This window comes from Callorhinus ursinus, unplaced genomic scaffold (assembly GCF_003265705.2).
Source record: "Callorhinus ursinus isolate GAN/ISIS: 27379988/994484 unplaced genomic scaffold, GSC_fseal_2.0 scaffold59, whole genome shotgun sequence".
NCBI lineage: Eukaryota > Metazoa > Chordata > Mammalia > Carnivora > Otariidae > Callorhinus > Callorhinus ursinus.
Genome location: NW_027397121.1, coordinates 1,302,486 through 1,323,411, shown reverse-complemented (window position 1 = coordinate 1,323,411; position 20,926 = coordinate 1,302,486). Strand labels below are relative to the sequence as shown.

At 38.2% G+C, this 20,926-nt stretch overlaps 1 protein-coding gene across 1 annotated transcript in view; it reads right to left on the bottom strand.

The window, feature by feature from the left end:
* The window catches only part of LOC112815972 (kinesin-like protein KIF6), a 182,218-nt gene that overhangs the window by 61,105 nt on the left and 100,187 nt on the right, over nucleotides 1-20,926 (bottom strand). Inside the window, exons 4-5 of the mRNA XM_025862293.2 lie at nucleotides 12,757-12,904; nucleotides 7,658-7,767 (exon numbers count right to left, since the gene is read on the bottom strand). Of these exons, the coding sequence (XP_025718078.1) occupies nucleotides 7,658-7,767; nucleotides 12,757-12,904 (258 nt within the window). The remainder of the gene's footprint in view (nucleotides 1-7,657; nucleotides 7,768-12,756; nucleotides 12,905-20,926) is intronic.

Here is a 20,926-nt window from a genome sequence, read left to right as displayed (position 1 = left end):
GCTGAACAGGACTCAAAGCTTTGGCTCACACAAGAGGCTCCAGAGGCCTGAAGAAGCCCAGAAACCACAGTCTGCTCAGAGCTCAGATGGAATGCCAGGATACAACACGGATCTCCAGGGCAAGAGCATCAGCACCCCCGGCTTTGATGCTTGATGGATGGAGGTTGATATCCTGGTCCATTCTTGGCAGACAGGGAATCTTAGGGAAATATCACATTATCTATGTGAACCTCAATTTAGTCATCCATAAAACATAGATTAGGATACCTACTTCCTCAAATGAGATACTGCATTTAAAGTCCCGAGGACAGGGACCAGCACACAATAGGTGCCCATCTCCTTCTTTGGAGAGATTTTTCTGGTATCTCTAAAAAGAACTTTTCCTAGGTGTATGAGGGAAGGGATTAATACAGACCACCTTCATTAGAATCACCTGGGATGCTTATTCAAACATATTTGAATTTTCTGGAGGTGGGGGGCCAGGAATCTGCATTTTTAACAATCCAGGTGATTCTCATACATAGTTATAGTCTCATTCATAGTTAAATGTCAAGCCACTGGATCATGTATTCCAGTTCTGTCCCTCCTTTTTACTGCCATTGCCACCTAAATGGTCCTAATCACTTCCCACAACCCTCTGGAGTCTGACTCCCATCCATCTCATTCCAGCCCTACATGCTACTGACTGATTTTTCTTAAAAGGTGGTTCCAATCTGCTATGCCCTTGAATAAAAAAATCTCCGAGAGCTACACCTTCTTGCCAAGTCCTTGCATTTCTGCCTTTCCAGTCTCAATGTTCTTACCTACTCCCTTACTGGGGTCCAGTCAAACAGGTCTATTACCTATGACAGAATAAGCTCTATGCTTTTCCCCCACCTTTGCATCCACATGAATGCCACATTCCACTGCCCCAAGTCCTACCCCTTCCCTCAAGGACTATATCATGTACCCCATTCTCTGTGAATCTCTGATCACTTGATCTAGTGTGATTTCTTTCTCCTTCAAGCCCTAGTCATTCTTTGTGCCTCTCTTATGATGGTTTTCATATTCCACCTTATGCTATTTTGTACTAGGTTTACCTACTCAACTGTGAGTTCCAGGAAAGGAAAGACTATGTTAGTAAGCTTGTTGCCTCGCACAAAGTGTGGAATCAAGCTGGATCTCAATAAATGTTTGTTAAATAAATGAATGATTCTACATGACTAGACTGTAAGCCATGAGGACAGACACTGTGCTTTAATCTTTTCTATAACTCCTGCAACACTTAACAGTGTTTCATATCTGGTAGGTATTAGAAATGTGATGAATTAAACTTAACATTCATCAACTTTTATTTTTTCCTTTGATGACAAATTATTTTACAGCACAGCCAAGATTTCAATACTGGATGCTGGAGTTTACTGACTTTTTTCTAACAGTGACCGTCTTTGAAACCTTAAGTCTATTATGCATCCCTATTTAGGAATACTAAAATTACACTAAAGTAAGGTGACTATTTCCTTATGGTTAAGACCAGTAGTTATACTGTTTTACTTCATAAGACATACTTAGATTCTAACTATATTCCCTTTATAGCATATGACATAAGGACTTTCAAAAATAGATGTTTTATTTTCATTTAAATTACTAAATACAGAACACATTAAATACACATGTCTCTATACAAATATATAGACACTTTTTTAAATTAAGCTTTGTATTTTGTGATCATTGTAGATTTGCATGCATCTGTAAGAAATAATGTACCCATTACCCAATTTTTCCCAATGTTAACATCTTGTAAAATTATATTAAAATATTACAAACAGGACATTGGCATTGATACAATCCACTGATCTTATTCAGATGTCCCAGTTTCACCAGTATTCGTGTGTGTGTGTGTGTGTGTGTGCGTTTAGTTCTATGGAATTTAATCACATGAGTAGTTTTGTGTATTCACAGCCACAGTTTAGATACAGAATAGTCTGTTACCATAAGGATCTCTCACTGGCCTTGTATAACCATTCCCACTTCCCTCCCTAACTCCAGTCAACCACTCAGCTGTTACCTACTTCTATAATTTTGCCATTTAAAAATTATTCCATAAATAAAACCACACAGTGTATGACCTTTTGGGATTGGCTTTTTCACTCAGCATAATTCCCTCGAGAGTCACCCAAGCTGTTAAATGGATCAATAGTTCATTTCTTTCTGCTGTTGCTATTTTATTAACTAAAGGTCCATAGCTTCTGTTAGGGCTCACTCTTGGTGGCATATATCCTGTGAGTTTGGATGAGTGCATAATATCATGCAACCACCATATGCACTAGCTTGTCTGCCCCCAAAGCCCCTGGTGCTTCACCTATTCATCCTCTACCTCTCCTCTCCCTAGCTACTAGCAACCAGTGATCTTTTTACTGTGTCTATACTGCTGCCTTTTTCACAACATCTTATAGTTGGGATAATATAGTATATAGACTTTTCATGTCTTTTTGTGGCTTAGTAGCTCATTGCTTTTTATTGCCAGATAATATTCCACTGCATGGATGTCCCACAGTTTGTTTTTCTATTTGCCTATGGTGGGGCATCTTGGATGCTTCCAGTCCTTGGAAATGATGAATAAGGCTGCTATATCCACTTGTAGGCAGCTTTTTGTACTGATAAAAGTTTTCAATTCATTTAGTTAAATACCCAGGAGCATGACTGCTGGATCATATCCTAAGAACTATGTTTTATTTTTTAAGAAACTAGAAATTGACTTTCAAAGTGGCTGTGCTATACTGCATAAATGAGAGTTCCAGTTGCTCTACATTCTTGCCAACATTTGGTATTGCTAGTTTTTTAGGTTTTTACCATTCTAGTAGGTGCCTAGTAGTTTTAATTAGTGATTCCCTAATGACAGATAATGTTGAGCATCTCCTCACATGCTTATCTACCATCCATACATCTTCTTTGGTGAGGTGTCTGTTCAGGTCTTTTTCTCATTTCTTCATTGGATTGTTAGTTTTCTTATTGTTGAGTTTGAAGAGTTCTCTGTATATTTTAGATACAAGTCTTTTACCAGACATGTGTCTGGTAAATATTTTCTCTGTCTCTGGCTTATCTTTTTATTCTCTTGACAGTGTCTTTCAGAGAGCAGAAGTTTTTAATTTTAATGAAGCTTAACTCATCTATTTTTTTCTTTCACGGATCATGCTTTTAGTGTTGTATCTAAAAACTCCTTGCCAAACGGCTACAGCAACATTTGCAAAAAGCAATTGACTTTAGTCCGGTACCCTGACATCATATATACAAAGTCTGCAGGCAGTCTATGGGCAAATGCTTCAGAAACAGCTTAGAGTTGGAGCTCATTAGGATGTAAAAGAACAAGAAGCAGAAAAGGCAGAATGCTCATAAGAAGAGCATCCAGCTGGTGATTTGGGAGAAGTGGTGTTGCTGCTCAGTGGTAAGAAACCTGCTATTGATGGCTATTATTATGCAACATCAAAATTACCTTGGATTTGATTACACATGGCTATGCCAAGTACATGAATGTGGAAGTGATCAAATCTCTATATTGTCATTGTCCCTCAAATGGATGACTGCAAGAGAGAACCAAAGTCAACAGACATTTTACCTCCTGTGTTTTTGGATCATGTTCAGAGTGTTTGGGACATTCCAGCTCACAACAATGAAATCAATCAACCAGACGGATAGGATTGCAGAGTTAGAGCTTGTCCCAGTTCAAGAGTGTGTGAAACCAAGATTAACGGTACATACTCTTAAGACAACCCAGGTACAGCAAAAGTCACATTCCATTATGAAGAATTACTTGATAATCTTAGTAAAAGGCAAACCTAAAATCCCCAGAAAGCCAGCAAACTCAATATCAGCCAAATCTCATAATCCCCACACCAAAACTGCAATTCTTGAGTTGTTTTGGAATTTTATAGTACTGAATATATTTGGAGCAAATAGGCTACACTCCTGGGATATGGGAATCTTCTTTCATAATGAGAATCTTCTCATTTTCATTTTAATGAGGTTTGTTGTCATATAATTATATCCCAAAATGTAAGATAAGAACATCTCTCTGTCCACTTTTGTATAGCTGTGGGGGAGGGTGGTAGTTCTCTGAAAACATCTGTTTTGTAACTGAGGTCACTTCTGACTTGAGTCGGTGAACTGGTTCTCCAACAGGAGGACAAAGCTACCAAAGAAGGAGCAGTAGTTTAAGATAGAAAGCTAGTGACATCTACAGAGACAATGTGATCCACTTTGAGAGCCATTACTAAATGTCAGGCATGCCAGGAAACATAGAGACATACAGTGAATGAAAGCATTGTCCTTGCTCTCAAGAAGCTGAAGGCTCTTTTCTAGGAGAAAAATATAAAATATCTACATCACTTCTTATTTTTTGTGAGGGGGAAAAGAGTCATCAAATAAATCCTATCCTGTGAGGTCACCAATCTTTGAACTCTAGACATTGCAAGTTGGAAGGTTGTTAAATATTATATAACCCAATGGCCACATTTTACAGACAATGAGAAACCTAGAGGGGTGCCTGGGTGGCTCAGTCATTAAGTGTCTGCTTTGGCTCAGGTCATGATCCCAGGGTCCTGGGATCAAGCCCCGCATCGGGCTCCCTGCTCAGCGGGAAGCCTGCTTCTCCCTCTCCCACTCCCCCTGTTTGTGTTCCCTCTCTCGCTGTCTCTCTCTCTCTGTCAAATGAATAAATTAAAAAATCTTAAAAAAAAAAAAGAAACCCAGAAAAGTGAAAAAAAAAAGTCTAAGATTGCAGGGTTGGGACTAGAACCCAAATTTCCTGACTTGTAATCAAGTGTTCTTGACTTTATATTACACTGCCTCTCTTAGAATTCAGTGACTTTTCTCACTCCTGCTTCTCAGTCAGGCTGTGTCTTGTTATGTCAATTAGACTCTGATTCATAGAGCTCATGCTGTTTTCTCCTTCATGCTCTTCTTCAAAAAGTCTACTTCACAGTTTCAATTTGACAGATAATTTTTTAAAATATTAAGAACTTATTTTGGCCTACACGGTAGAGAGACTACCAACTCAAGTAAGGCATGCTTCCCACCTGTGAGGAATTTTTTTATAAACATCAGGTAGGGTACTCTCAGACACCAAAGTTATATATGTATGTGAAACTTATTACCACCACCCAATCAAGTTTTCTAACAGAGATCATCTTTTTAGTCAATGCTTCCTTAATTCTCTGGGCCACACAGTAAAATCTTGAAGCTATTTTTGCTACTCTGGCATGAAAGTGGGAGTATGTGGTTTTCAATCCCTGCTGTACCATTAACAGATCAGTTCTGAAACCCTGGGCAAGTCATACCTCTCTGGGTTTACTCTCCTCAATTAGGAAAATACAGAGAATGAACTTGCTATAATTCATCTTCTTTTCAAATCCAAGCAAATCCAAGGTGAGAGGAATAATCAAAGTATTTTATTTCTAGCTATCTATCATCTATTTATTTATTTATTTTTTAAAGATTTTATTTATTTGTCAGAGAGAGAGAGAGGGAGAGAGAGCACAAGCAGAAGGAGCTGCAGGCAGAGGAAGAAGCAGGCTCCCTGCTGAGCAAAGAGCCCGACGCAGGGCTCGATCCCAGCACCCTGGTACCATGATCTGAGCCGAAGACAGACGCTTAACCAACTGAGCCACCCAGGTATCCTGTCATCTATTTTTTTTTTTATGTATATCTCTCAAATTTCTCTCTACTCCTCTATGTTTGTCAGAGCCAAGCCCTTCATTTCTGAATTATTACTAAGCAGGCTTCAAGCTCTTCAGTGTAGATGTGACTTGTTAAAAGCATTTTTAAGCAAGATTTAGCCTAGAGGTCCAGGTTACACTGGAGGCTAGAAAACTAATTTAAAAGCCTATTAGAATAAAGATCAATCTCACAGCAAAAGCCTGTCATTCAAATACTTCAAAAGTGGTCCCTCAAAAAAAGGCCTATTGGCCTTTCTGATTTTATTTCACGTGCCTCAACACAGGGCCTTTCTGACCACATCTTCAGGTTGTTTTTTTAAAATTTAAATTCATTTAATTAGCATATAATTTATTATTAGTTTCAGAGGTAGAGTTCAGAGATTCATCAGTTGCATATAATACCCAGTGCTCATTACATCACAAGTGCCCTCCTTAATGCTCTCACCCAATTACCCCATCCCTCCACCCACCTCCCCTCCAGCAGCCCTCTGTTTCCTAGAGTTGAGTCTCTTATGGTTTATCTCCCTCTCTGATTTCATCTTATTCTATTTTGCACTCCCTTCTCCTATGATCCTCTGTTTTGTTTCTTAAATTCCACATATAAGTGAAATCACATAATTGTCTTTCTCTGACTGACTTATGTTGCTCAGCATAATACCTCTAGTTCCATCTTCATGTTTTTAATGTTGCTGTTTTTAACCTTCCTTTGAGGGACTTCTTACCTTTCTACAAACTTAATTCCAAAAGCTTCCTTAAGATCAATTTCTTCCATGGAGTCAGATTTTTCCTTTTTCTTCTTATATTATTTAATTAACATAAATATTTAGAGTACCAACAATAATCCCCCTTCCTAACTCCCTCTAATGAATATAGTTGGCATAACAGAGATATGTAAAAACTCTAGTCAACATTAAAAGGAAAAATACATATAAAGGTGATGTAAAGAGTATAACTTATTTTCTTTAGTATTTTCTCTTATTTCCTTTGCAAATTAAAGCAAGCAACTGGTTGTTGGTCTTTGTGGTAGAGGATTAATATATGTTTTTAAATTGTTTTAGAATATTTAATAAGAAAATTAAAGTGCATTTTCTTGGCTACCAACTCCTGATATATGAAGATGTCTGGACAAAAGGATATGAAGTATTACCATTAATATGTAATTTAGGCAGATATTCAAACAAGCACAAGCAGTGAGTAATGTTATACAAATGCTGGCAGGGTAACTTAGTAGGTAAGCTCTGAAGACTATATTTCAGTCATGATGCAATCAGTGCCAATCTGACCAAATGATTGTCAGTGTCAGTCTTTTTTTTTTTTTTAAGATTTTATTTATTTGAGAAAGAGAATGAGAGAGAGAGAGAGCACATGAGAGGGGGTAGGGTCAGAGGGAGAAGCAGACTCCCTGCTGAGCAGGGAGCCCGATGCGGGACTCGATCCCGGGACTCCAGGATCATGACCTGAGCCGAAGGCAGTCACTTAACCAACTGAGCCACCCGGGTGCCTCTCAGTGTCAGTCTTAATAACAGTAGAGAAGCAATGAGGAAAACAAAGTTTTGTTTTCTCTCTTTCATATCTCTTATTGCTGCCTGCACCCTAATTTGAATCTCCTCTTCAGAGAGAGGCCACAATTAGAGGAGTAAAGGGTTTGATTTGATAAGAGTAAAGCAGTACTGGCATATCCCACTAGTCCTCTCAGCACCCACTCCGAGAACATCCAGCGCACTCTCTTGCACCAACTCCAAAGGAGATTTTCCCCAGAAATGGGTTTCAAGCAATTTTAATTCCCATCACCACTGTCTGTTGGTCATAACTGAAAAAATATCCATTATATTACAAAAAGATTCTGTTATCCAGTATTTGTTAATTATGATTGAGACCAGAAACATACAAAGTTTCAAAGGAAACAATTGAAGGGAACATCTGAAAGTGATTTCTCCCCCCTTCTTTGTTGTTCTGCTACTCACGGCAAATCTTCCAAACTGGAGGCTTCATGTCTTGGATCCAATAGATCATAACCACATTCATTGTAGATTTCCAAATAGGAAATGTGCGTTGTATGTATTGTGCTGCTGTCCTGATTGGAAAAGGGGAAGACATTGTTTAATGGCTATAAATAACCATTCAGCTTAGAGGAGGATGAACACATTTATCACTACAGTTCCTCACAGCTTTCTCTCCTTTACTCTCTTCACTTTGTATGGTTTCCATTTTCAGTTCGTGACACTTTCAAGTTGCTAGTTACCATATGCATGAAGCTTTTTTTTTTAATGGCCAACACCCATGATTACAAGCAACTTTAGTCTGTTGTTGTTTTTTTTTATTGGTTCCACGTTATATATACATGAAGAGTCAATATACACTTAAAATGAGCAGAATGGTTGCAGAACTGTATAACACACTATTTTTTTACTTTCCAGACCCAAAAAAAGGTTACTATGAAAAAATAAACTTATATTCTGTGAATAGCCTATTCATAAAAGAAAACAGAACTGTGGCTTCAGTTTTAAAACTTCAGTAGCAAAAGAGTTTCCATCTTCAATGATAATTCTTTTTTTTAACTTTTCCAATATTCAAAATTTCTGATGACATAAATAGGTAACAGACAATAGTTGATAATGGAAAATGAATCCCAGGGGACAGAAATACTTTAGATCAATCAGGTAAGAGTAAGAGTAGATATTCACAGCTCACTGCCTGTATCTTATCTGTTGGGTGAATTTTCCTGGCCCCTGTGGCAGATCAGGGATACTGAGCTATTGGTTTGAGAGGTATTTTCTGTGGGTCATTGCTGGTGAAGTGCAATGACACAGGCATCAGTGTCATTAGGATAAAAGTTAAGGTGACAGGTCCTGTCTCAGTTCTGTCAGGGGACAAAAAGGACCCACTCTCTCTGAGATGGAATAAAATGGAATTTTTTCAGGTCTCAAGAAAATTCCAGGCTCAGTTTTCAAGGCCAAGTATCAATTAATAGCACCTTCTTCTTGCTTCTCCCAAAATACAAATTCTTCCACTTTGGCAAATAGAGTCCTACTTCTTGTAAGGGGACAATATATTTGTGCCTTATGGCAAGAAGGTAGCAAATTGTCAGAGAAGAGAATTTGCTCAGGATGACCTTCTCATTGATTCTCACCCATATCCAAGACAATCCATTTGACAGATACTATTCAAAGGGAGAGATGACCAAGTCACAGAGACAGCGGAGAGAACTAGGATTCCAACTCTGCAAATCCAGGGTTGGAATCCCAGTCCTGCTTGCTATGAGCCCCTGTGATATCAGGCTTCAGCTTCCACAACCATTAGTGAGGCAGTTGAATAATGAATCCCTATGTGTTCTTCAAATAAAAATTAATATGATTCTCTGGTCATAACGTGACTCAAACTACCCAAAGAAAAACACCAACATTTCATAAAAACAAAACAACACCTGGAAAATTAAGGTAACTCTCAGGCAGCACATGACTAGAGTACCACACTCAAACTACAGCTGAAATTCCATGTTCTGGTGGTTTGGGAGGGTGACAGCATGGACTGAGTCTCTACTAAGCAAATTTCTCCCAAGCAAATGCTGGAAATCCTCCCGATGTGGGCAACTCTGGGGGCTTATCCTACCTAACACACGGCCTGTCGATCAGATAAGGTTAGTAAAGGCATCATTTCAACATCATTCTGTGGGTTATAACTTGGCTTAGCACAGGTATCAGAGACCATAAATACTAGGCAGACTCTTCATGGCCTTTAGTCTAATCCAATTTTTCCTAAAATGTCCCATGAAATAACTTGTGGAAAAAGTGTTCCACGATCAACATATATGCTGTCCCTCTCTAGAAGATTCTCTGAGCATGTTAAAGGCCACGGGGGATCATTTATGAATTTCCTGAGATCCCATGAAAAGCAATGTATTTCTTTTTTGGGGGGGCGGAGATTTCTTTTTATTATGTTGTTAGTCACCATACAGTACACCATTAGTTTTTGATGTAGCGTTCCATGATTCATTGTTTGTGTATAACACCCAGTGCTCCATGCAGTACATGCCCTCTTTAATACCCATCACCGGGCTAACCCAACCCCCCACCCCCTCCCCTCTAAAACCCTCAGTTTGTATTTCTAAAACTTATCTGACCATATCTGAAATATCCCATCTATTATAGTTTGAGATTTTAGCAGACAGTTCTGGGCTCATCTTAGCATCAGAAAAAGCTGGGTTTGAACCCTGGATCTGGCATTTATAACTGAGTGATCCTGCATTATCCACAGCTGTTTAATTGCAGAATTGGGGAGAATAACCCTTATCTTGCAGAACTGTTGTGACAGAGAAATAGGGTTCTGTACTTAAAATCCTGCCAAGAATGTGTGCCCTGTAATAATCCCCAATAAATCCTTGCTGCTTCTACAGCTATTATTATTGCTATTGTTACTGTTTTTATTGTTTCTAAAGGCCTCCAAATGGAGAATTCAGTACATGAATATAAAAGAGAAGGCAAAGAAAGGCAAAAACAACAGCCAACTTGTATGTTCATCTGCAGTGGAGAAACTCTTTTTCTTCCAGAAAGTAGAAGAAATCATCGTAAGTCAGGAAAATGGCAAGTCCACTCCCCTGAGATAATGGGGATAATGCCTTGGGCTCCTCCAGCTTCTGCATTTTCTGGATTTTCATTGGAATGCACACTTAAAAGTCACTGAGCAATGTGGCAAGCTACCTTTCCTTATTACTCCTTTTTTAGTGTTTAGGATTGCCAGACTGTAATATAACACACATGTTTCCTGCAGACAGCCTTTTCTCCTGCCCCAAAACAAGTCTGAACCTCACAATATTCAAAAGTAATGAATTCTAAATATTATTACAAATAATAATAATAATATTTAATAATAACAATAAGTAATAATAAATAATAATATTTAAATTAAAATTAAATTCTAAATATTATTCTAAAATAAATGGAATCAATTGTCTTCTTTTAAAATCACTGCAAATGTGCTCCTGTCACACTCACAGGCATTTTAGGAGCCAGGTTGCACTTGCTCTTAGTTTATCTTGAAATAAATACTTTGCATAAGTCAAATATTTCCTTTAAGAATTCTAGAGAGCTCCATGTAGCCCTCTAAAGCAATCAACTAGGGGCATATGAGTACCTGTCTGCATTTTTCAGCTACACAGTATGGACAAACCTAATGATCAACCTCAAGTTGCCTCTGACTAATTTTGTAGCAGTTCAGTTTGATTATAATGAATGTGTTGTGCCCCATCATGGAAATCTGTCCTTTTACAAAGAGTTGTCCTGGCTATAAATTGGTCCAAGGGGCTCTCTCCAGTCCAGGAAGTGATTTAGGATCATTCAAAATGAAATGAGGTTTAGAATAATGTCAATGACCAAACAGATATACAACAATGGACCCAAGAGATGGTAGGTATTCGGGAGACATTTCGACTTTTACTGTATTTGGTACCCATAGACAAAATTTTAGAAGGGACAAATGTATTTTCTGTTAGGAAAGGATTTGTTTATTCTGTTTAACTTAATCAGGGAAATTGGTTTCATTTGTTCTAATTTCAAAGGATTCTTTGAAATTAATCAGGATCATTTGGCCACGTGTGTGTGTGTGTGTGTGTGTGTGTGTGTGTGTGTGAATATAGATATCAATGGTTGTAGTAATAGAACTCATTTCTTGAGCATATATTATGTGCCAGGAACTGAACACTATCTTTAGATACGGTATGTTCAGGCCTCACAGCAAGTACACAAGGCTGAGACATTAAGTAACCGCCTCAAGGCCACATGCTGTAAGCAGTACACTTTCTCAGAACCAGGTTGTCCTGCACCAACTTCATTGATCTTTCCAAGACAAAAGGCTTCCATGTTGGGCCACAGAAGCAAAAACCATTAGAAATTATATTCCCAGTTTGTGAAATCTGGGAACAAAACAAAACAGCTAATGTCAGAAATAAATGAGTAAATGAAAAGACAGAATCTGAATCCAACATATACACTATACTCAACCCTTTCTCTTCCACATTTTCTGGCATGCAGAGTTGGCATGTTTGAGCTAGTGAGAGATGAGCTGAACTAATGGGTAATTGCTACTTTATGGATGGAAATTAGAATTATGCAGATCTCAGCAATTTCTTCTCATCTTTGCAACTCAAAATGCAAAAAGCATACAGTCAAGAAATTTTGGAATAACTGTTACACTGACCTAGTTAGGACATTTGTTACACAGAATTAATACAACCAAGTAAGTGTAGGAACTAGTAAGGCCAATGTAGATCCTCTTGTACAATTCACTCCCTACTTTCACAGAGGGGAAAATGGAAACCCAGAGAAGTTATGGGACTCATTATTAGTTAAATACAATCAACAAAATAAAGCCAGTCTGAGACATAGAGGCAGTGTATTTAGTGGTAAAAAGCACAGATTTTGGCATCACACAGACCTGGGATGGACCTCCAAGTCAGCTACTTATAAAGACTCAGAGAAAGATATCTAGACTCAGTTTTCCCAACTATGAAATTGGGATAAGGATACTTACCTTGCTAGTTGTATTGTATGTTGTATTAAATACTAATAAAGCAATAGGCACTTAGAGACACACAATCAATGATGCATATAATATAGAGAACTTCTCTTTAATAATATTAATTGCAATAGGATTTTTACTCTGGTAAACTCTTTTGGGCTTCTATTACAATTGTGAAAAAGGTACGATCACATCATCTTATTCAGTGCTTTAGTAGCCGAAATAAAGATGTCTTGGCAAAAGGACATCCAGTTACTTAATGGGATATATACGGTGTTAGTTAGTAAAATGTGTTATCTGTTCTTTTAACCCCCATGGATGTATCAGAAGGAACTCCCTTTGAGCCTTTGCTGAAACAGCATCCCTTTAATGAGAAGTACCTTAATTTCTACTTCTTCAGCAAAATCCTAAACTTTCCTTAAACGTAAAGGCCAGAGTTATGACACAACACTTCCTCATTTAGATATAATAAAATGTCACAATAAATTTTTTACCCACCATAAATTTCTGCTGAATATATCAAATAGAAAATGAACGTAAAGTTCCATACCTTTTGTAATTGTTCAAAAATGTACGATAGTGTCCTTGGGATAATGCCTCGGTCACTGTAGCGTTCTGCCCCACCAGTGATGGTGAATGTCTTCCCACTGCCTGTTTGCCCATAAGCAAGGATGGTACCATTGTAACCTGCCAAGACACTACATAAAGAAATGGCACACTTCTAACATCAACATGGCTAACTGCATGAGTATTAAATGGTTTGTATTCTAATAGCAACCTCATTCAACACTAGTGAAAACACATTTATAGAAGTATCTATATATGTGAGTATCTAGCTAAAATTACTTTTTTTTTTTAAATCCAGGAGTATCAGCACACCAATCCTTTACTCCAAGAAAGTTTCCCATAACTCAAATGGAGTCTGGTCATCTGAAGTATTTTTTTTAATTTAATTTTTCTTTAGAAAGATTTTATATTTACATAAAGATTGCAAAGATAGTACAGGGTTAACACATACCCTACGCCTACTTGCCTCACTGTTGATAACATTGGTATTGTGCACTTGCTACAACTAAAGAACCAATACTGATGTACTGTACATCTTATAAAAATGTCCTTGGTTTTCATATACTGTCTTTTAATTTTTTTCCAGCTTTACTGAGATATAGCTGACACATAACAAATGTAACTTTAAGGTGTACAAATGTGATGATGTGATACATAAATATACTGTGAAATGAGTCCCACAATAAGGTTAGTTAACACATCCATCACCTCACATAATTATCATTTTCAGAGGTGGTGATAACATTTAAGATCGATACTCTTAACTTTCAAATATGTAATATATAGTTACTGTGCTGTACATTTGATCTGTAGAACTTATTCATCTAATAACTGGAAGTTCTTACCCTTTGATCAACATGTCCACATTTCCCCCACCCACCAGCCCCTGGCAACCACCATTTTTTCTTGATATCTATGAGTTCACTTTTTTAGATTACACATGTAAATGAGAACATAGGAATTTGTCTTTCTTTGTCTTATTTCACTTACAATAATGCTCTCAAGGTCCAACTACATTATTGCAAGATGGCAGAATTTTCTTCTTTTTATGGCTGATTAATATCCCATTTTGTGTGTGTGTGTGTGTGTGTGTGTGTGTGTGTGTGTGTGTATGTGTGTATCACATCTTCTTTACTCATTTATCCATCCATCAATAGATATTTAGGTTTTCCCATGCCTTGGCTATTGGGAATAATGCTGCAATGAACATGGGGATGCAGATACCTCTGTAAGATTTCATTTCCTGTGATATACTGGCAGAAGTGGCACTGCTGGATCATATGGCAGTTCTATTTCTAATTTTTAAAGGAAACTCCATACTGTTTTCCATAGTATCTGCACCAATTTACATCTCTACCAACAGTGCACAAGAATTCCCTTTTCTTTACATCCTTGACAGCATTTGCTGTCTCCTGACAGTTTGATAATAGCCTTCCTAACAGGTATGAGGACATATCTCATGTTTTGGTTTGCATTTCCCAGATGATTAGAAATATTGAACACCCTTTTATGTAACTGTTGACCATCTGTATTTTTTCTTTGGAGAAATTTCTATTCAAGTCCTCTGCCCCTTTCTTAACTGGATTTGTGCCTAACATGTGATCTATCCAGGAGAATGTTTCATGTGTGCTTGAGTAGAATCTGTATTCTGCTGCTGTTGGGTGAAATGTTCCATATATGTCTGGTAATCTATTTGGCTCAAGGTATAGTTCACATCCAATGTTTCCTTATTGATTTTCTTTTTTTTTTTAAGATTTATCTATTTATTTTTTGAGAGAGAAAGAGAGAGAGAGGGAAAGTGCGGGGGGTGCAGGGGGAGAGGGAGAGAGAGGATCTCAAGCAGACTCCCCACTGAGCACAAAGCCCAATGTGGGGCTTGATCCCATGACCCTGAAATCATGACCTGAGTCAAAATCAAGAGTCAGATGCTTAACCAACGAAGCAACCCAGGCGCCCCTCCTTATTGATTTTCTATCTGGATGATCTATCCATTGTTGAAAGTGGGGTGTCAGATTCCACTACTATTACTGTATTGTTGTCTATTTCTCCCTTCAGATCTGTTAGTATTTGCTTAATATGTTTAGATGTTCTGATGTAGGATGCATATATATTGTTATATCCTTCTGATGAACTGACTCTTTTATCACTATAAAAGGGCTTTGTCTCGTAGTAGTTGTTGTTTTCTTAAGAGTCTACTTATTTATTTATTTATCTGAGAGAAAGAAAGAGGGAACACAAGTCAGCAGGGAGAGCAAAGGGAGAGGGACAAGCAGACTCCATGCTGAGTGCGGAGCCTGACAGGGGGCTCAATCTCAGAAACTCAAGATCATGACCTGAGCAGAAATCAAGAGTTCGACACTTAACCAACTGAGCTACCCAGGCGCCCCAGTCTCATCATAGTTTTGGCTTAAAGTCTATTTTGTCTGATATAAGTATAGCTACTTTAGCTTTCTTTTGGTTTCCATTTGCATGCAGTATCTTTTTCCATCCCTTCACCTTCAGTTTACGTATGTTCTTAAACCTGAAGTGAGTCTTTTGTAGGTAGCATACAGTTGGGTCTTGTTCTTAGTCCATTAGCCACTTTATGCCTTTTGATGGGAGAATTTAATCCATTTACATTAAAAGTAAATAAGGCAAAGTATGAGCTTACTAATACCAACTTATTCATTGTTTTCTAGTTTTGTATTTCCTTTGTTTCTTTCTTCTTCTTTTACTGTCTTTGTGTAGTGATTTTCCCTATGGTATGCTTTGATTCCCTTTTTTTTAACTTTTGTGTATCTAGTATTGGTTTTTACAATTCTTCCCATTTTTAATGTTTTGATGTCACAATTAACTTCTTTTAATAGTGTATCTTCATTATCAAATTATTGTAGCTGTAGTTGTTTTTTTTTAATTCTTATTGTTATGTTAATCACCATACATTACATCATTAGTTTTTGATGTAGTGTTCCATGATTCACTGTTTGTGCATAACACCCAGTGCTCCACGCAGAATGTGCCCTCTTTAATACCCATCACCAGGCTAACCCATCCCGCCACCCCCCTCCCCTCTAGAACCCTCAGTTTTTTTTTCAAAGTCCGTCGTCTCTCATGGTTCGTCTCCCCCTCCGACTTACTCCCCTTCATTCTTCCCCTCCTGCTATCTTCTTCTTTTTCTTTTTTAACATATATTGCATCATTTGTTTCAGAGGTACAGATCTGTGATTCAGAATCTTGCACAATTCACAGCGCTCACCATAGCACATACCCTCCCGAATGTCTATCACCCAGCCACCCCATCCCTCCCACCCCCCACCACTCCAGCAACCCTCAGTTTGTTCCTGAGATTAAGAATTCCTCATATCAGTGAGGTCATATGATACATGTCTTTCTCTGATTGACTTATTTCACTCAGCAAAACACCCTCCAGTTCCATCCACGTCGTTGCAAATGGCAAGATCTCATTCCTTTTGATGGCTGCATAATATTCCATTGTGTATATATACCACTTCTTCTTTATCCATTCATCTGTCGATGGAAATATTGGCTCTTTCCACAGTTTGGCTATTGTGGACATTGCTGCTATAAACATTGGGGTGCACGTACCTCTTCGGATCCCTACATTTGTATCTTTGGGGTAAATACACAGTAGTGCAATTGCTGAATCATATGGTAGCTCTATTTTCAACTGTTTGAGGAACCTCCATACTGTTTCCCAGAGGGGTTGCACCAGCTTGTATTCCCATCAACAGTGTAGGAGGGTTCCCCTTTCTCCACATCCCCGCCAATATCTGTCGTTTCCTGACTTGTTAATTTTAGCCATTCTGACTGGTGTGAAGTGGTATCTCATTGAGGTATTGATTTGGATTTCCCTGAACCCGAGCGATGTTGAGCACTTTGTCATGTGTCTGTTGGCCATTTGGATGTCTTCTTTGGAAAAATGTCTGTTCATGTTTTCTGCCCATTTCTTGATTGGATTATTTGTTCTTTGGGTGTTGAGTTTGATAAGTTCTTTATAGATTTTGGATACTAGCCCTTTATCTGATATGTCGTTTGCAAATATTTTCTCCCATTCTGTCAGTTGTCTTTTGGTTTTGTGGACTGTTTCTTTTGCTGTGCAAAAGCTTTTTATCTTGATGAAATCCCAAGAGTTCATTTTTGCCCTTGCTTCCCTTGCTTTTGGCGATGTTTCTAGGAAGAAGTTGCTGCGGATGAGGTCGAACAGGTTGCTGCCTGTGTTCTCCTTTAGGATTTTGATGGACTCCTGTCTCACGTTTAAGTCTTTCAACCATTTGGAGTCTATTTTTGTGTGTGGTGTAAGGAAATGGTCCAGTATCATTCTTCTGCATGTGGCTGTCCAATTTTCCCAACACCATTTGTGGAAGAGAGTGTCTCTTTTCCATTGCACATTCTTTCCTGCTTTGTGAAAGATGAGTTGACCATAGAGTTGAGGGTCCCTTTCTGGACTCTCGATTCTGTTCCATTGATCTATGTGTCTGTTTTTGTGCCAGTACCATACTGTCTTGATGATGACAGCTTTGTAATAGAGCTGAAAGTCCGGAATTGTGATGCCGCCAGCTTTGCTTTTCTTTTTCAATATTCCTCTGGCTATTCGGGGTCTCTTCTGGTTCCATACAAATTTTAGGATTATTTGTTCCATTTCTTTGAGAAAAGTGGATGGTATTTTGATGGGGATTGAATTGAATGTGTAGATTGCTCTAGGTAGCACGGACATCTTCACAATGTTTGTTCTTCCAATCCATGAGCATGGAACGTTTTTCCATTTCTTTGTGTCTTCTTCAATTTCTTTCATGAGTATTTTATAGTTTTCTGAGTACAGATCCTTTGCCTCTTCGGTTAAATTTATTCCTAGGTATCTTATGGTTTTGGGTGCAATTGTAGATGGGATCGACTCCTTAATTTCTCTCTCTTCTGTCTTGTTGTTGGCGTATAGGAACGCCACTGATTTCTATGCATTGATTTTATATCCTGCTACTTCACTGAATTCCTGTATGAGTTCTAGCAGTTTTGGGGTGGAGTCTTTTGGGTTTTCCACATACAGTATCATATCATCTGCAAAGAGTGAGAGTTTGACTTCCTCTTTGCCGATTTGGATGCCTTTGAATTCTTTTTGTTGTCTGATTGCTATGGCTAGTCCTTTTAATACTATGTTGAATAGCAGTGGTGATAGTGGACATCCCTGCCGCGTTCCTGGCCTTAGGGGAATAGCTCTCAGCTTTTCCCCATTGAGAATGATATTCGCTGTAGGTTTTTCATAGACGGCTTTTATGATATTGAGGTATGTACCCTCTATCCCTATACTCTGAAGAGTTTTGATCAAGAAAGGATGCTGTACTTTGTCAAATGCTTTTTCTGCATCTATTGAGAGGATCATAGGATTCTTGTTCTTTCTTTTGTTAATGTATTGTATCACGTTGATTGATTTCTGGATGTTGAACCAGCCTTGTAGCCCAGGGATAAATCCCACTTGGTCATGGTGAATAATCTTTTTAATGTACTGTTGGATCCTATTGGCTAATATTTTGGTGAAAATGTTTGCATCCATGTTCATCAAGGATATTGGTCTGTAATTCTCCTTTTTGATGGGGTCTTTGTCTGGTTTTCAGATCAAGGTAATGGTGGCCTCATAAAATGAGTTTGGAAGTTTTCCTTCCATTTCTATTTTTTGGAACAGTTTCAGGAGAATAGGTATTCATTCTTGTTTAAATGTCTGATAGAATTCCCCTGGGAAGTCATCTGGCCCTGGGCTTTTGTTTGTTGGGAGATTTTTGATGACTGCTTCAATTTCCTTAGTGGTTATAGGTCTGTTCAGGTTTTCTTTTTCTTCCTGGTTCAATTGTGGTAGTTGATACATCTCTAGGAATGCACCCATTTCTTCCAGGTTATCTGATTTGCTGGCATAGGCTTGCTCATAATATGTGCTTATAATTGTTTGTATTTCTTTGGTGTTGGTTGTGATCTCTCCTCTTTCATTCATCATTTTGTTGATTTGGGTCATTTCTCTTTGCTTTTGGGTAAGTCTGGCCACGGGTTTGTCAATCTTGTTAATTCTTTCAAAGAACCAGCTCCTAGTTTCGTTGATCTGTTCTACTGTTCTTTTGGTTTCTAGTTCATTGATTTCTGCTCTGATATTTATTATTTCTCTTCTCCTGCTGGGTTTAGGCTTTATTTGCTGTTCTTTCTCCAGCTCGTTTAGGTGTAGGGTTAGCTTGTGTATTTGAGACCTTTCTTGTTTCTTGAGAAAGGCTTGTATTGCTATCTACTTTCCTCTCAGGACTGCCTTTGCTGTATCCCAAAGATTTTGGACAGTTGTGTTTTCATTTTCATTGGTTTCTATGAATTTTTTTAATTCTTCTTTAATTTCCTGGTTGACCGATTCATTCCTTAGTAGGATGCTCTTTAGCCTCTATGTATTTGAGTTCTTTCCAACTTTCCTCTTGTGACTGAGTTCTAGTTTCAAAGCATTGTGGTCTGAAAATATGCAGGGAATAATCCCAATTTTTTGGTAGCAGTTTAGACCTAATTTGTGACCTAGGATGTGATCAATTCTGGAGAATGTTCCATGGGCACTAGAGAAGAATGTGTATTCTGTTGCTTTGGGATGGAATGTTGTGAATATGTCTGTGAAGTCCATTTGGTCCAGTGTGTCATTTAAAGTCTTTATTTCCTTGTTGATCTTTTGCTTAGATGATCTGTCCATTTCAGTCAGGGGGGTGTTAAAGTCCCCCACTATTATTGTATTGTTGTCCATATGTTTCTTTGCTTTTGTTATTATTGCCTTATATTATTAGCTGCTCCTATGTTAGGGGCATAGATATTTACAATTGTTACATCTTCTTGTTGGATACACCCTTTAAGTAGGATATAGTGTCCTTCTTCATCTCTTATTACAGTCTTTGTTTTAAAATCTAATTTGTCTGATATAAGGATTGCCACCCCAGCTTTCTTTTGGTGTCCATTAGCATGGTAAATGGTTTTCCACCCCCTCACTTTCAATATGGGGTGTCTTTGGTTCTAAAATGAGTCTCTTGCAGACAGCATATCGATGGGTCTTGTTTTTTAATCCAATCTGATAGCCTGCGTCTTTTGATTGGGGCTTTAGGCCATTTACATTCAGGGTAACTATTGAAAGGTAAGAATTTAGTGCCATTGTATTGCCTGTAAGGTGACTGTTACTGTATATTGTCTCTGTTCTTTTCTGATCTATGCTGCTTTAGGCTCTCTTTTTGCTTAGAGGACCTCTTTCAATATTTCTTGGAGGGCTGGTTTCGTGTTTGCAAATTCCTTTTGTTTTTGTTTTGTCCTGGAAGCTTTTTATCTCTCCTTCAATTTTCAGTGAGAGCCTAGCTGGATATAGTATTCTTGGCTGCATAGTTTTCTCGTTTAGTGCTCAGAAAATCTCATGCCATTCCTTTCTGACCTGCCAGGTCTCTGTGGATAGGTCTGTTGCCAATCTAATATTTCTACCATTGTAGGTTACCTATCTCTTCTCCCGAGCTGCTTTCAGGATTTTCTCTTTGTCTCTGAGACTCTTACGTTTTACTATTAGATGTCGGGGTGTTGACCTATTTTTATTGATTTTGAGAAGGGTTCTCTGTGCTCCTGGATTTTGTGCCTGTTTCCTTCCTCACATTAGGGAAGTTCTCTGCTATTATTTGCTCCAAAATACCTTCTACCCCTCTGTCTCTTTCTTCTTCTTCTGGGATCCCAATTATTCTAATGTTGTTTCGTCGTATCATATCGCTTATCTCTTGAATTCTGACCTCTTGATCCTGTAGTTGTTTCCCTCTCTTTTTCTCAGCCTCTTTATTTTCCATCATTTGGTTTTCTATATCGCTGATTCTCTCTTCTGCCTCATTTATCCTAGCAGTTAGTGCCCCCATTTTGGATTGCACCTCATTAATAGCCTTTTTGATTTCGACTTGGTTAGATTTTAGTTGCTTTATTTCTCCAGAAACGGTTTCTCTAATAACTTCCACGCTTTTTTCAAGCCCAGCTAGTATCTTTAAAGTCATGATTCTGAACTCTAGGTCCGACATCGTACTAATGTCCGTATTGAGTAGGTCCCTGGTTGACTGTACTAACTCTTGTTTTTTGCTGAGGGGATTTTTTTCGTCTTGTCATTTTGTCCAGAGGAGAACAGATGAACAAGA